Source organism: Mauremys reevesii, linkage group 7, assembly GCF_016161935.1.
Source record: "Mauremys reevesii isolate NIE-2019 linkage group 7, ASM1616193v1, whole genome shotgun sequence".
Taxonomy (NCBI): Eukaryota; Metazoa; Chordata; order Testudines; family Geoemydidae; genus Mauremys; species Mauremys reevesii.
In genome coordinates, this window is record NC_052629.1 from 2,763,916 (window position 1) to 2,779,526 (window position 15,611).

At 66.4% G+C, this 15,611-nt stretch overlaps 1 protein-coding gene across 2 annotated transcripts; it reads left to right on the top strand.

Moving 5' to 3' along the window:
* The first annotated feature begins 1,554 nt into the window (after positions 1-1,554).
* LOC120409338 lies at positions 1,555-14,639 on the top strand. Of its 2 annotated transcripts, XM_039547212.1 has the most exons (9): positions 1,555-1,577; positions 3,097-3,186; positions 3,934-4,017; positions 4,879-6,224; positions 9,091-9,243; positions 11,759-11,900; positions 12,385-12,521; positions 13,433-13,534; positions 13,756-14,639. In XM_039547212.1, exons 4-9 carry the CDS (start codon positions 4,920-4,922, stop codon positions 13,855-13,857), a joined length of 1,941 nt encoding a protein of 646 aa, XP_039403146.1. In that variant the 5' UTR covers positions 1,555-1,577; positions 3,097-3,186; positions 3,934-4,017; positions 4,879-4,919; the 3' UTR covers positions 13,858-14,639. The 2 variants fall into 2 exon arrangements, with proteins under 2 accessions (XP_039403146.1, XP_039403147.1); XM_039547213.1 differs by lacking the exons at positions 1,555-1,577; positions 3,097-3,186 and adding an exon at positions 2,841-3,041.
* Positions 14,640-15,611: the final 972 nt, after the last annotated feature.

Genomic DNA, 15,611 nt, shown 5'->3' on the forward strand with positions numbered 1-15,611 from the left:
CGGCTCAGGGTGGCGCTGCTGAGCGGATACTTACCGGCCCTGGACGGCCCAGCCCGGCAGAGGGAAGGAGACGTGGGTCCCATCCCTCGAGTCTGGCTTGGGAGCCAGGCCCCTCGCCCTGTGTTAGCGGGGCAGGGGCTGCGGCTGTCTGCAGCCTACAGAGTGCGTCCCACGGGTCCCAGCCAGCTCTCGGCCGGCCTCACACACGCGCTCCAGCATGAGGAGCAGCGCCTCAGCCCGCCAGCGTATTGGGCTGCGTCCCCTGGAGGGGTCTGGGGGCGTTGTCCCTCCCCCGGGACGGTCAGCGGCAGGCTACGTCTGCGAGCGAGGGGTGTGCTCCCCGCTCACGGACCGGGCCTGGCTGAAGAGCAGCGTGGCCGTGGCAGCCCGGCCGAACCGTGTCAAGGGACGTGCCCATGGCTCAGCCGAGCCTCCGCCACTGCTACCCCGGCTGCGCTGCCCTTGGTACCCGCAGAGCCAGTGTGGTACACTGGGAACCACCCCCCAGCTCCTTGGGTGGGCGTAGCCAGCGACCCCCGCAGAGCTCCAGGCGTTAACTGTGCAGCCCCCCTCCCCCCGTCTGTAATTGGGGGATGGGCAGGGGACCTGGGAAATGGGCGCATTTATCTGCCGCTCAGGCCTGGCATTGGCCCAGGGAAGGGTGCCTCCTCCCCCTCCTCCCCCAGAGCAGAGACCGCCCATCCTGTGGGGCAGGTGGATTGTTGCCTCCCGTTCGGTGGGGTTCGCAGCGTGCCCAGCCCCACCTGGCGCAGCTCCCAGCCCGCGCTGGCCCAGGGCGCTATCCTGCCAGTGCCTGGTTAGCAACACCACGGCCTTGGGGTTGCTGGAAGCCAGCCCCACGGGAGCTGTGTCGGGGGCCGGGAAGGCTCTGGGTGCTCGGAGCTGTACCCACCCGCGGTCAGGGAAGCGCCAGCAGCTCTCCTTGCTGAGAGGCAGGATCCAGCGCAAGGCAGTGGCACAGCTGTGGGGGAGGTACAAGGAACCTGAGCTGGGTGCCCTGTGCCAGACTAGCAGGGGCTGTGGGTCGGGAGTGAGGGGCACCAGCAGAGCTGGAGGGAGCCCAGGGCTGGGCTAGCAGGGGGCTGCAGGTCGGGAGTGAGGGGCACCAGCAGAGCTTGGTGGGGCAGGGCTGGGCTGGCAGGGGCTGTGGGTCGGGGTTGAGGGGCACTGGCAGAGCTGGGGGGAGCCCTGGGCTGGGCTGGGCTGGCCTGGCAGGGGCTGCGGGTTGGGAGTGAGGGGCACCGGCAGAGATGTCCCATGAGTTCTTGACGCTCCCGGGTGTTGATTCACACCCATCCAGGAGGCCCAGCCTCGCCCACGACTCCCCTCCAGGAGCTGAACTGGGTCTGGGACGGAGCCAGAAGCCCCGGCGGTGTCTGCGCTCGCCCGTTCGCCCTTCCCCTCCCCACGTGGGCTGCTCGGCTCTCCCCGCGGCTGCAGGTTGCGACATGCAGGCCGAGCGCAGGCTGGCTCCTCGGCTCCGGCTCGGCTGGTGTTTGTGAGCGGGCGCGGGGGCGGGAGCAGGGAGCCGGGGCGGCGATGATGGCTCGGAGTGGGTAAGCTGCGCGGCTGCGTCCTCTTCCCATTGCTGGTGGGGGAGGCCCAGGGCCCCCTGGCCCAGCGCAGGGACCTGCCAGACCTTTGGGTGGGCAGATCTGAGCCCCCCGGCGCCCAGGGAGGGTGTGGCTGGGGCACGGAGCTGGCTGAGGGACAGCTGGCTCCGCGGCACTCGTTCAGGGGGTTCTGCTGCCAAGGAGGGAGCCCCCCGGTGGCAGGGTCCCCCAGGCCGGGAGGGCTGAGCCAAGCTGCCCCTCCTTGGGCTTTGCGAACTCCCTGCCGTCCCCCCACCCCGCTTCGGCCGTGTCTCCGCTGGGGCTGGGGCTGGCTCGAGGGGGCCGTACGCCCAGCGGCGCCACTGCAGCAGCTTTGTCCATGTTCGTTCCGCTCCTTTCTCCCCGAGCGGCAGGGTCTGATCCAAGCCGCCGAGCCTGGGGCTGTGATCGGCTGAGGGGCGCTGGCCCGGCAGGTCCCCCCGGTTCCCCCAGTCATTGGGGTGAGTCCGGACACGGAGCTCGAGGTCAGCCGGGGCTACGTGCCCAGCCCTTCTAGCCACTCCGTGCGATGCTGGCGCTGGGCCCTGTTCCCACTTTGCTGTAACCTCACTCACGAGCCCGTCCCTCCCTGGGCCAGTCTCACCCCGCCCTCCCTGTCGGCTCCCCGCTTCACCCCCCGGGCGGCTGGGCAGGGGTGCGGGGAGCAGGATTTCAGCCCGTCCACCCGCTGGGCCCCGAAGAGCCAGGCAATGTCGCCCGAGTTCCCGTTCTGCGCTGGGCCCCTCTGGGAGAAGACACCAACCTGCTAGGGGGTAATGCTCGTGGCCTTTCTGGGCCCCCATCGTGCCACGGGGACGGTCTGGGCAGAAACAGGCCTGGGCTCCCTACCCTGCTGTGGCGTCTGGCTAGACGTTGCTGAAGGGCCCATCACCTTCCTCTCTGGGCTGCTGCCGCGGAAGCTGAGCTCAGAGCTCATTGGTGTCGTTGCTTCGCAGAGGTCAGGGGTCTGCATCCCCGTTTCCAGGCCGCCCCCAGCCAATGACTCTGCGGTTCGGGGTGTTCTGAACCCAGCCCCAGTTCGGTGGCTGGTCCCAGACTCTGCCAATCCCAGGGTGGGCACTAAGCCATGGGGACCCGCTACCGGCAAACCGATCCTGCCACCTCACGCTGCCCATGCAGCCTCTCCGGGCCCTTCACAAGCCGTGGGCCAGGTCTGGGCACACAGCCAGGGCAGCTGGCAAAGCCCGGCCTCCGGAGCTGGCTGCACATGCGCAGGGGAGGGACCTGCTTTCGCTTTCCATCCGACTGGGGCTTGCTCTGCCTGGGCTTGGTTGGCATCGATGTCCCACAGCTGGTTAGATCCCCGGGGACGGGCGGCTTCCCCAGCCCGGAGTTCGTCGGGGGCTGGACAGGCCACGGCGGGCCAGGCTCCGTGGGGCGGCGTCCAGCCAGGGCTGCTTGTCTAAGGTCCAGCAGCGGCACTTCCTCCCCTCTCGGTCTCGCTGTTGCTTTTCCCTGGCAGGGTGGAGAGGAAGGAAGCTGGGTGGCTGCCGCAGAGTCGGTGCGCTCGGGCCTGGGCTGCGGCACGTAGGCCGGAGGATCTCGGGGCGAGGTAACCGGCCTTGCCTGCGTGCGGGTTTCATGCAGGCCCTTGGCCAAGGCCAGCTGGGCGGTGATGCGGCAGAGAAGGGCCTTGGATCTGTGCGGCAGACTCCGGCACCAGAGTTTGGGGGTGGGGGCTGGGGTGGGGGAGTTGGATCTGGGGCTGTCCCTAGGTAGGGGGAGAATTTGGCAATAAGCCACCAGGGTGCTGTGCCACCGCCACCCTCTGCTGGATGGAGCTGGAGCCGCTGTGCTCTGTGTCATTGGCCCTGTACTGCCAACAACTGATGGGGATTCTCTTTGGAGTCAGGGCCTGTGCAGGAGGGGATCGGTGTTCTGTCCCCATGGGGCTCTGCTTAACAGCCTGGGGTACTGGGGTGCTCACACTGGCACTGATGGGTTTTCCGGGACTGATGGTGATCCTGGGTAACTGTGCAGGGGAAGGGGAAGTGAGGCTCTGGTGCAGGCAGTCTGGGGCATGGGGCTTGGATCAGATGAGCCTTAGACAGGACCCCACCTAGGCCTCCCGGAAATGGGGCCTGAGCTGGGGAGTGATGGGGCATTGGCGGGGCACTGCTGCCAGGGAGCTCACAGCGGGTGGCTGGATCTGGCTTGGGCCTGCTCTGATGGGCAGGATTGAGGCCTTGCTCAGGCCAAACCCAGAGCCCCACCTGTGCTGGCTGAGGGAGGGCACAGGCTGCAAGGCCCCCGCCCCTCAGGAGCCGTCTCCCCCACTGACACTCCCCTGTCTCTGCAGCTGACCCCCAGATCGGCGCCAAGGCCGTGAGCGAGTGTCCTCGTGGGGCAGATCCTGGACACCAGTGAGGTCCGGGAGAATCTAGTAAGTTCCTGAGTGGGGAAAACTCTGAGAACAGAGCGAGTGATGGAGGGGACTGACCCTGCTACTGGCAGGGCACTGCGGGGAGGAAGCTCGCAGCCAGGGTGGCAGCGGGGCCCCTGCGGCGCACAAGCTCCCCCGTTCTTGCTCTCAAAGCATTAGGACGGGGCTGAGCAGGCAGCGGGGGGTCCCCAGGCCCTGCCTGGCCCCTCGGGCTCCCAGCCCTGGCTACGGTGCTGTGCCGCTGACTCCTCACATACGGGCCATGGCAAACCGTGCCCAGCTCCCCCCGGCCCCTGGGCATCGGTGTGAGAAGGGCACCCTCTTGTGGCCGCTCTGCCAAGCCCGTGTGTGGACAAGGCTTGTGCAATCCCCTCAGTGACTCCGGCTCCGCAGCCAGTCCTGGGGGCCTGCTGGCCGGCCCGCTCCCCGCAGCTCAGCCCCCTCCAGGGCAGCCGGCAGGTAGCAGCACCGTCTGCCGGTGGCCGGCTGGGGGGACGCCAGCGGGGACCTGTGCCAAGTGGCTCGCGCTCCGCCCGGTTCCCGGGGGGGTCCACGTACAAACAGCCCCCAGGCTGGGCACTAGCCAGGCCCCTGACTGGCAACCCCAAGAGGGGGCCGAGGACTGAATGGGACCGGGGGACCAACCCCCACTTACCCTAGAGGGGTCGCTGCCGGGGTAGGTGGGGGGCACCCAGGGAGCGTGCCCAGGCCTGGGGCCAGGGAGGGCTGGGGCCAGCCCCTGAGCTTCCCCTCGTCTCTCCTCGGCCCGGCCCCTGGCTGGGGAGATCTGCTCAGGGGAGGGGTCAGTGACGGGCCCAGAGGCCTGCGCCTGTCACCGCCGTCCTTTGTGTCTCCTCCCAGGGCTGTTCCTGCCGGGGAGCCACCATCCGCGCGGGGTCACCATGCAGCGCACCGGGTCCCCCATCGCCACGGAGACCGACATCGACCTCACCGCCGCGCTGCTGCCTTCGGGGGGGACGCGGAGCCATCAGCACGCCATCAAGACGGCCGTCAGCGAGACGGGGGCGCTGCCTGCGCCGGGCTACGAGGGCCCCCCCTCTCCCGCCGGCTGCCGCTGCTGCGGCTTCGCTAAGCTGCAGACGGGACCCCAGCCTGGCGCCGGCTGCCGGCTCTGGAACACCCCCTACCACAAGCTGCCCCCGGGGTCCTGCCCGGGGAAGGGCTTTGGCCAGTCCACCCTGCCGTTCAGCTTCGGGACCAACTCTGCGCCCCCGCCCCGAGACCCCCGCCTGACCCTGCAGCCCAGCGAGCTGCCCGCCGGGACGGCCAGGCTGAGCAGCGGGCCTGGGGGAGAGCCAGGGAGGTGCGGGGGCCTCAAAGGCCTGGAGCTAGAGCTCTGGGAGGGCCCAGAGACCAAGCCGTGGCTGGAGGACAGGACGGCTCCCCCCTTGGCCTTGGAGAAGCCCCCCATCCGAGAAGGCTGCTCCCCCTGGGCTGAGGCGCGGCTCTGCCCGGTGCAGCCGGGACGGGATGTGTCTCCGCCAGAGAGTCGCCGTGGGCTCCGGGAAGAGCAGAGCTGTGCAGGCGTCCTTCCCAGCGCAGCTCTCGGCCTCTCGGCAGGCAGGGCGGGCGCACGCCTGGCTGAGGGTGCAGGCTGTGGGCGTGACCCCTTGGCGTCGGAAACGGCAGCCGAGCCGCGGCGGGACGGCAGCATCGTGCTGAGCGAGGGCGCGAGGGAGCTGGTGATCGGCCAGGAAGGGGCACGGGACATCCCCCATGCAGTGGGGAGCGGGCTGGCCCCGTGCGTCCCCCCTGAGCCAGAGCCAGAGCCCCCCTCAGCAGACCCACGGGGAGAGGAGCTAGCGCCGGAAGGTCCTGGCGGGACAGAGGAGGAGGCAGTTATGGGACGGCCCTGGGGTACCGAGCTGGGGAGGCGGCTGGGGACCGGGAGCTCTGTTGGCTCGGCTGGCCCGGGCCGTGAAAGCAGCAGGCCCGTCTCCCCGGATCCAGCCAGCCAGGCCCAGCAAGTCGGGGGCCTGGGGCCCGCGGGTGCCAGCGCTCCCACTAAGACGTCCGTGGAGGACGCCTACGGGAGGCTCAGCAAGGCGTGCGGCCTGTCCCTCCTGGAGGAGCTGAGACGGACGTTCCTGGACGCCGAGGGCGGCTGCTTCTCGCTCCTGGATTCGGGCCTGGTCCTGGGCCGAGTGGAGGAGCACGCGGCGCTGGGGCTGGCCATCCTGCCCATGGTGAGTGCCGCCAGCTCGCCCGCCGGGTGCCCGTCTCGGGAGTCGCTGCAGCCCGGCAGGGAGCTGAGCGGGCGAGGAACCTGGCTCGGGCTTAACCCCTCTCCCCTGCCTGCGGCCGGCTGCGTCCCTGAGCCCACTAGTAACTGTGACCCCCAGCAGGGGTTCTCTGCCAGGCGTCCCCTCCTGCTATGGGGGGTGGGGGTCGTGGCTAGATGGGAGGGGTCCTGGTATGGCAGAGGTTGACTTCCCCCGGATGACAGGAGTGCCCCCAATGTGCCAGGTGCGGTACGCAGCTAAGAAAGGACAATCCTTGATCCAATGAGCTCGTTGGTTTGAACCTCTCCCGTCCGCCCCACGGCTTTCCCAGCCCTAGATCTCCCCCCCCCCCAGCTCTGCGATGCCCTTTGATCCTGACCCAGAGCCTCACCCTCCCACCGGTGCCCCCATCCCACCCCACAGCCCCCGGCCATGTAGTCCGGCACTTTTTAAATGCAGCCTGCTGCTCACGCCGAGCCTCCTGCTGGATTCCCTGTTGCCAGCTCCCTCCACCTCGTAACTGCCCTGGCCGCTGGGCTAGATGGACCCTTGGTCTGACCCAGCCTGGCAGCTCCTCTGGTCTTACCTGCTTCGGTTCCCCTTGTGACCTGAGCCAGCGTTTGCAGCTAGTACTCTGGGTGTGGCCAGGCAGGGCGGTAACCCAGCCTCCAAGACCCTCTCCAGCCCCGGAGCTCCTGCGCTCGCCGCAGCTCTTCGCTCTGGTTAATGCCCCTGCCCTGTACGGCGATCCGCGGTCACAGAGACTCGCAACGCGGCTGCTGATCAATCGAATACCTGTGGTAGCAGGATTAACCCACAGGAGCTGGACTCCAGCTGTGTATTGGCCAGTGCCCAGGCGAGTTGGTGCCTCGTCTGCCAGCATCACACCTGTGACCCACAGTCAGGCCAGATCCCCATAATGCACCTGGTTAATTGTACAGCTGCTGTCAAAATTCCTTCCTGACCCTGCAGGTTTATGCCCTGAAGCCTGATTTCTCCATGAGGTTCACGTACCTCTAGGCAGCTTGACGCAGGGCCCTGAGTTTCCTTTCACCCCCAAAGGCCATGGCACGTGCTTGACTTGGTACCACGTGTTATTTTGCCTAAAAAACTAGCACGATCTCAAATTACCCCGGCCACGGGACATGGACTGAAAACTGGCTGATGGGTCTCAAAATGTAAACGGGGAATCATCACTGAGCGGGGGTGTTTCTGGGGGAATCCTGCCAGGGCCGGTTCTTGGGCCTGCGCCACCTCCCATTGTGCTCAGTGACCTGGAAGGAAACCGAAAAGCCTCCCTGGTAACGTTTGCAGGTGACGCACACCTGGGGGAGTGGGGAGTAATGGAGAGGACAGGTCCCCGGTGCAGGGCGAGCCGGGGATAAGCAAACAATGCGTATGACGAATGCAGCCAGCCCTCGGGGCGGGGGGGCGGGGGAGGAGTCACTATCCTGGGACACAGCGACTCTGACAAAGACTTGGGGGTCGTGCTGGACAATCAGCTAAATGTGGGCTCCCAGTGCAACGCTGTGGCCCAAAGGGTGAATGTGACCCCGTCTGTACCGTGTGCTTGGCCTTGCAGAAAGCTTTTAACAAGGCTCTTAAGCAAAGTGAGCTGTCCTGGGGCCGGAGGGGAGGTTCTCTCATGGGTCGGGAACTGGTTAAAAGACAGGAACACAGGGTAGGAATCAATGGTCAGTTTTCAGAATGGAGAGAGGTCAATAGGGGTGTCCCCAAGGGGTCTGTTCTGGGACCAGCCCTAGTCAACATTCAGAAATGATCTGGGAAAAGGGGTAAACAGTGAGGTGGCAACATTTGCAGAATTTTACAAAACTACTCCAGATAGTTAAGTCCCAGGCAGACGGCGAAGAGCTACAAAAGGATCTCACAAAACTGGGTGACTGGGCAACAAAATGGCAGATGAAATTCAGTGTTGACAAATGCAAAGTGATGCACATTGGAAAACATCATCCCAACTATACATATACAATGGTGGGGTCTAAATTAGCTGTTACCACTGGAGAAAGAGACCTTGGACTCATTGTGGATAGTTCTCTGAAATCATCCACTCAATGTGCAGCAGCAGCTGTCAAAAAGCGAACAGAATGTTGGGAATCTTTAAAAAAGGGAGAGATCATAAGACAGAAAATATCATATATAAATCCCTGGGACGCCCAGATCTTGAATACTGTGTGCAGATGTGGTCGCCCCATCTCAAAAAAGAGATATTGGACTTAGAAAAGGTTCAGAAAAGGGCAACAAAAATGATGGGGGGGATGGAACAGCTTCCGTACGAGGAGAGATTAATAAGACTGGGACTTTTCAGCTTGGAAAAGAGACGGCTAAGGGGAGATATGACTGAGGTCTATAAAATTATGACTGATGTGGAGGAAGTAAATCAGGCAGTGTTATTTACGCCTTCTCATAACACAAGAACTAGGGGGTCACCCAATGAAATGAACAGGCAGCAGGTTAAAACAAACACAAGGAGGTATTTCTTCACACAGCGCACGGTCAACCTGTTGCCAGGGGATGTTGTGAAGGCCAAGACTATAACAAGGTTCAAAAAAGAACTGGATGAATTCATGGAGGGCAGGTCCATCGATGGCTATTAGCCAGGCTGGGCAGGGACGGTGTCCCTGCCTCTGTTTGCCAGAAGCTGGGAATGGGCGACAGGGGGTGGGTCACTCGATAACGGCCCTGTTCTGTTCATTCCCTCTGGGGCACCTGGCACTGGCCAGTCGGCAGACAGGACACTGGGCTGGATGGACCTTTGGTCTGACCCGGTCTGGCCGTTGGGATGTTCATTAAAACGCCTTCTCCTTGACAGCGGGACGGGCGGAAGCTGGCCACGACCCTGCCCCACTGCAGCCTCTTCCTGTACTACGCGCTGGGCCGGCAGTTCTACGTCACGGAGAAGCTGGCGGATCGCTGGTTCCGCACGCGGGACCGGGTCACCGGGGAGACCATGCTGATGAAAAAGGTGCGTGGCCAAGGAACTGCCCTGTCCAGAGCTCCAGAGAGCCCTGCAGAGGGGCCTGGGCTGGGCCCGCTCCGGCCAGCAGGGGACAGTCCCGCGTCGGCGTCTGAGGGGCTGCGTGGTGGGAGGGGGGCCGAGAGCGGCCCATGGTGAGCGATGGGGACATTACGCGGCTCTAATGCACTGTCATTCCACAGCCTCCTGGCTCCTGCTTCCCAGGAAGGGGCTGCCCCCCCCCTCCCCACTGGCTGTGAATCTGATGATCCTGAAAATTAAAAATAAACCAAATGTTACAGCAGCTGAAAATGGAGGGGGAGGTCCTGGAGCTGGGAACAGCCCCCTGCTGTTACGGTGCTACCCCCCCCAGCTCTGCCGGTGCCCCTCACTCCCGACCCGCAGCCCCCTGCTAGCCCAGCCCTGCCCCCCACAGCTCTGCCGGTGCCCCTCACTCCCGACCCGCAGCCCCTGCTAGCCCAGCCTTGGGCCCCCCCAGCTCTGCCGGTGCCCCTCACTCCCGACCCGCAGCCCCTGCTAGCCCAGCCTTGGGCCCCCACAGCTCTGCCGGTGCCCCTCACTCCCGACCCGCAGCCCCTGCTAGCCCAGCCCTGCCCCCCACAGCTCTGCCGGTGCCCCTCACTCCCGACCCGCAGCCCCCTGCTAGCCCAGCCCTGCCCCCCACAGCCCTGCCGGTGCCCCTCACTCCCGACCCGCAGCCCCTGCTAGCCCAGCCCTGTGTTCCCCCCCAGCCCTGCCAGTGCCCCTCACTCCCGACCCGCAGCCCCTGCTAGCCCAGCCCTGCCTCCCACAGCTCTGCCAATGCCCCTCACTCCTGACCTGCAGCCCCTGCTAGCCCAGCCCTGGGCTCCCCCCACAGCTCTGCCGGTGCCCCTCACTCCCGACCCGCAGCCCCCTGCTAGCCCAGCCCTGGGCTCCCCCCTCAGCTCTGCCGGTGCCCCTCACTCCCGACCCGCAGCCCCCTGCCGGCCCAGCCCTGCCCCCCACAGCTCTGCCGGTGCCCCTCACTCCCGACCCGCAGCCCCCTGGGCTGCAAGAGGGAGCCAAGGGCAGAAATAGCAGTGGGGCCCAGCCAACCCAGCACTAACCATTAGGCCATTGGGCTGAGGGGGGGTGAGGGCGATGCAGAATCTCTGACCTCTCCTCAGCACCTCCCAGGGCCTGATCCACACGGACCCCCCACACCCTGTCTGCTCCCCATCCCCGGGGAGTGCCGAGCTTTAATCACCGGCTCCTCCACCCATCTCAATGTTTAATCACACCTGCCTGGCGCCCGCTGCAGCATGGGAGACCTGGGAGGACACCGGGACTCGGGGGGGCCTGGGTGGGGGGCGTCAGTGGGTTTTGCATGTTAATGGCAGAGCTTAATATTCATGAGTAAATATTTGCAGGAGCTAATGGCGTGGCGGCCGGGCGGGCGTGACGAGCGCGCTCCCCCCGCCGGCGCAGGCGGGGAAATGAATATGAATTTATCATGATTAGGTCAATCCAGCAGGGAGTGCGGGGGCTGCTGGAGGGAGGGGGAAGATGGATCTGTGCAATCAAATTAAATAAGGACACCAAATGGCGCCACTTCTCTTCTCTGCCGCGCGCAGCGGTTCCTCCCCCTCCTCTCCCTCCTCCTGCTTTGCTGATTTCTCTCTTTCCTCAAATTTATGAGGCCAATTATGAAGATGAGGTTGGAAGTTCTCGGAACTTCACTAAATGCAAAGTGTGGTCCCTGCTGTTCCCATCAAATTAATTAACCGAGCGCTATTGATGGCCGTCGACGGCGGCCTCTGGAAACCGGCGCCCGATTTAGCTCCGGGGAAGAGCCAGTTTCGGCTTCTCCGGCTCGCAACGGCCCAGTGTGGCCCGGCAGCTGACCCCAGGGCCTGGCCCGAACGAGGGGGTTGGAGTGGGGTGTCCTTGGTCCAGAGCCGAGGTGTGTTTGGGGAGGGAGAGGCCAGGAATGGGCATTTGCACCCCTGTTCTCAGGGTTGTGGCAGGGGAAGCCCAGAGCTGTGGGTCGGGAGTGAGGGGCACCGGCAGAGCTGGGAGGGGAGCCCAGGGCTGAGCTGGCAGGGGGCTGCGGGTCAGGAGTGAGGGGCACCGGCAGAGCTGGGGTGGGGAAGCCCAGGACTGGGCCAGCAGGGGCTGCAGGTCAGGACTGAGGGGCACTGGCAGAGCTGGGAGGGGAGCCCAGGGCTGAGCTGGCAGGGGGCTGCGGGTCGGGAGTGAGGGGTCCCATCAGAGCTGCGGGGGATGGGGGGGGCCCAGGGCTGAGCTGACTGGGGGCTGCGGGTCGGGAGTGAGGGGTCCCGGCAGAGCTGTGGGGAAGGGGGGAGCCCAGGGCTGGGCTGGCAGGGGGCTGCGGGTCGGGAGTGAGGGGTCCCATCAGAGCTGTGGGGGATGGGGGGGGCCAGGGCTGAGCTGACAGGGGGCTGCGGGTCGGGACTGAGGGGCCCCAGTTGATGCTGGTTGAGGCCCAGGACACAGTCTCAGCCTCTCCTCTGTTTGCCAGGTGCCCGTGGTCTCCGACTGGAGGAAGATGTTACACAATTTCCTGTTCCTGCCCCCGCACCCCACGGTGCTGGTGCCCTACGCCGTCCTGTACGACCGCAGCGGCTCCATCCTCTACCTCATGGAGGACAGGGACGTGCGCGGTGAGCGCCCGGCAGGGCACGGGGGCCGGGCTGCGGTGGAGAGGTTCCTGCCCTCGGCCCACCAGCGTCCTGTTAATGGAGGGGAGGCAGCGCCGAGATCCCCAGCACCTGGCCCAGGTCGGGCTGGAGTCGCCTGGGGGAGGCCCTGGAAACGGCCGAGTCGCTGGTGCGGCCAGCGGGGGGCTGGGTGCCTAGTGGCTCCCAGAGGCAGGAGATGGGCTAGTGGGGCCCCCGGGCTCCCAGGAGTGTGGGGCAGGATCCCAGCCGAGTGGCGGTTCTCTGGGCAGCCCCTTTCCTCCCTGGGGCTGGGGGCTGGGGGCTGGGGCCGGGGGGCCCTGCCGGGACGCGATGGTCCCCGAGTCTAAGCCGCCGGCGCTGGCAGCTCCCTGGTCCCAGGAGAGGGAGGGTCGCCCTGGCTGGAGGGACGGGGCAGCCTGGGCCTGCGGGGTCCCGGTCACTGATCTGTCTCCTCTGCCCTCCTCAGCGGTGGGGCGGCCGCCCGAGGGGCCCGGCCTGGAGGGAGCTCGAGCCCTGCGGGAGGTGCTGAGCTTCCTGAGCTTCTGCAAACGCCACCACTTCCACCCCGGGGACGTCGGCGCCGCCTCGATCTACACGGCCCAGGTGGGGCTCGCACCTGTCCCGGGGCCGCCAGGCCCCCTGTTCTCTGCACAAGGGGCTTCCCGCAGCCCGTCCCCCCGGCCCTGCCTCTGCAGCAGGGGGTGCTGCTGTGCTGTGGGGGGTCTCTAGGGGGTGCTGGGCTGCAGGCGGGAGGCTCCCTAGGGGGTGCTGGGCCGCGAGTGGGGGGTGTCTAAGGGGTGCTGGGCTGCGGGGGTCGGGCGGGGGGCTCCCTAGGGGACGCTGGACCATGGGTGGGGGCTCCCTAGGGGATGCTGGACCACAAGTGGGGGGTCTCTAGGGGGCGCTGGGCTGCAGGGGTCATGTGGGGGACTCCTTAGGGGGTGCTGGACCGTGAGCGGCGGGCTCCCTAGGGGACGCTGGACCACAGGCGGGGGGCTCCCTAGGGGGCGCTGGGCTGCTGGGGTCAGGCGGGGGGCTCCCTAAGGGATGCTGGGCTGTGGGTGGAGGCCCCCTAGGGGGCGCTGGACCGCGGGGGGGCCAGGCACTCCCTAGGGGGCGCTGGACCGCGGGTGGGGGCTCCCTAGGGGATCCTGGGCTGTGGGTGGGGGCTCCCTAGGGGACGCTGGGCTGCCGGGGTGAGGCGGGGGGCTCCCTAGGGGGCGCTGGGCTGTGGAGGGCCGGGCACTCCCTAGGGGACGCTGGACTGCGGTTGGGGGCTCCCTAGGGGGCACTGGGCTGCAGGGGCTGGGCGGGGGGCTCCCTAGGGGGCGCTGGGCTGCCGGGGTCAGGCGGGGGGCTCCCTAGGGGGCGCTGGGCTGCGGGGAATCGTGCAGGGGGCTCAGAGCTACGATCTGTTGCCCAGGGCCCTGGCGGTGGGTCCGGGGTGACTGGGAGAGGGGGGCAGGTTCGCCGTGGGGTTTCACCTCCTCCCCACCCTCCTCTCTTGCCTCCAGGGCGTCTGCTTTGACCCCAGCAGCCTGTCCAGCAGCGAGGACCCCTACACCTTCCGGAAGAGCATGAAAACCTGCCTGCGCCCGCTGCTGGCCCAGCACCCGGTGAGCCGGGCACGCGGGGGCGGCTGCCGGCCTCGGGGTGGGGACTGGTGGGGTGGCTCAGGCTGGGGGACGGTCTCCCGAAGGGCCTGGAGGGGCCTTGGGCAGGGCAGGGGACAGGAGCAGGCATTGGAGGTGGGTCGGAACTCAGTGAACACCCCCCCCGGCGGGGCAGAGCGGGGCCCTCCCATGCTGGCAGCTCACCCCCGTCTGGGTCTCCGCAGGGGCTGGCGGACCTGGACTCCCTGGTGGACAGCATGTGCCTGTACCTGGAGGAAGAGGAGAACCCGGAGCCCGGCCACACGCCCAGCAGCGGCCCCAAGTGAGCGGAGCCCAGGCCCCATGGCTGCCCCCCACCGGAGGGAGACGGGCTGCAGAGATGGGCGCCTCCCTGGGGTGCCTGGAGGCAGAGCGCTGGGATCCAGCCGTGGACGCTGCTGGCAGGGGCGTCACGGGGTGGGTGGGTGCCCAGGTGTGGGGTGCGCAGGGGGTACTTGCAGCCGGCGGGTTCTGCTCCCTGGAGAAACGGGCTCATTTGCCAGCCCAGCTCGTTCTGAACAGCCGGGGGGCGGGCGCTGGGCGGGTGGGGGGGGGATGTGGCACCGGTCGCCCTGCTCTGGGCTGGGCCGTCGATGAATTCAGCAAGGTGGGAGGAATGACACTGACTGTGCTGGGCCCTTGCCTGCAGGAGCCCCACAAACCCCTCCCCCCGGCTCATCGTCAAGCCCCCCAGCCCTGGCCAGGGACCCGCGGAACATTCCAGCACCCGTGTTCCCAAAGAAGGCAGGCCTGGGACCCGAGAGCGCCTGGCTCCACCTTTGGCCTTCACCTCCTCTCGTCACCGCCTAGTGCCTCAGTTTCCCCATCCCCGCCCTGGGGGGATGCTGCTTTCCCCACTGCCAAGTGCCTTCATGAGGCACAGCCCCGCAGGTGGTCCCCGGTAATTAGCATGAGGTAACGAGGCTCAGTGTAGGATCAGGGGAAACGGACGGGCTCGCAGGCCGGCCGACTGGCTGGCCGGGGACTTAGGGCAGTGGGCAGGTGCTTCAAAGACTCACTTATATAACTATGCAACGCAACCTTTGTAATAAGTGTATCCTTCCGCAGCAGAAAATAGTCCTTTGACATATATATATTTTGGCTGAACCCTCTGACACCTTCCCTTTGTGTGGCGCGGCGGCCCCGTGAACGGGAACGTCACCATTCTTCCTGTGGGTGCGTTGCACGGCGGTGCCCTCTGCGCTGGGGTTGGTGCCGCGGCGGTTCTCTGGGACGTGCGTTTTGCCGGCACTTGTTGTTTAAAGGGAGGTGGCTGAGGCCAGGGCTGTCTACACTAGGGGTAGCGGGCGGGGCGGGGGCGAGGTTATCGCCGCCCAGGGCTCCTGGGTGAAATTCACCCCAGTGCAGGGCCTAGCACAAGGCTGGTATGCCGGCGACGACCCACGGCAGCTCTCGCTTGCAGCGGCGCTACGTGGGGGGCAGGAGGGCAGCAGAATCTGGTCCGGTGACACGGGGCCTGAACCGGCCTGCGGGAAACGCCGGTTCTGTCATGACGCCGCTCTGTGCCTCGGTTTCCCTTCCCCACCCTTTGTCTTGTCTGTTTAGACTGCGAGGGCCAGGGCCTGTATCTCTGTAGGGGGCTGGGCAGCGCCTGTCACAATAGGGCCTGGAGCCCTCTGGGAGCCTCTCACGAATACAGAAGAGCTCTCCCCAGCTCAGGGTGAGCGGAGCAAGTGGGGACGGGGCCCGGTCTTGGGACCTGACCTAGAGCAGCGAGGTCCTGCCTCCAGGCCTCTCCAGCTCACTGGGCTGTTTCCGGGCAGCACGTAGCACGTGGGGCTGGTTTCCAGCGTCGCCCCACGAGTGGTGCTTGAGCAGTCCCCTCCGTGCGAGGGTCGACACCCTTCACGGGAGCAAATCCCAGCCCCCGAAGGGCTCTCGGATCTCACAGACGCAGGCAGCGCAAGAACCAGGAGCCGAAGCGAGAGCCTTCAAAGGAGAAAGACGGGGCCATGGGGCGTGCCGGGTTCAGAGCCTGCCTGCTGCCCTCCTGGGAGACGCTTCAGGCAGACACGGGTAC

What these genes read in the sequence shown, in the direction of transcription:
- LOC120409338 (XM_039547212.1), top strand. Translation starts at nt 4,920, where the DNA reads ATGCAGCGCACCGGGTCCCCCATCGCCACGGAGACCGACATCGACCTC. An exon ending in GGCTGGCCATCCTGCCCATG is followed by an intron (nt 6,225 to 9,090) that starts GTGAGTGCCGCC and finishes TCTCCTTGACAG; the next exon opens with CGGGACGGGCGGAAGCTGGC. An exon ending in CCTCGATCTACACGGCCCAG is followed by an intron (nt 12,522 to 13,432) that starts GTGGGGCTCGCA and finishes TCTTGCCTCCAG; the next exon opens with GGCGTCTGCTTTGACCCCAG.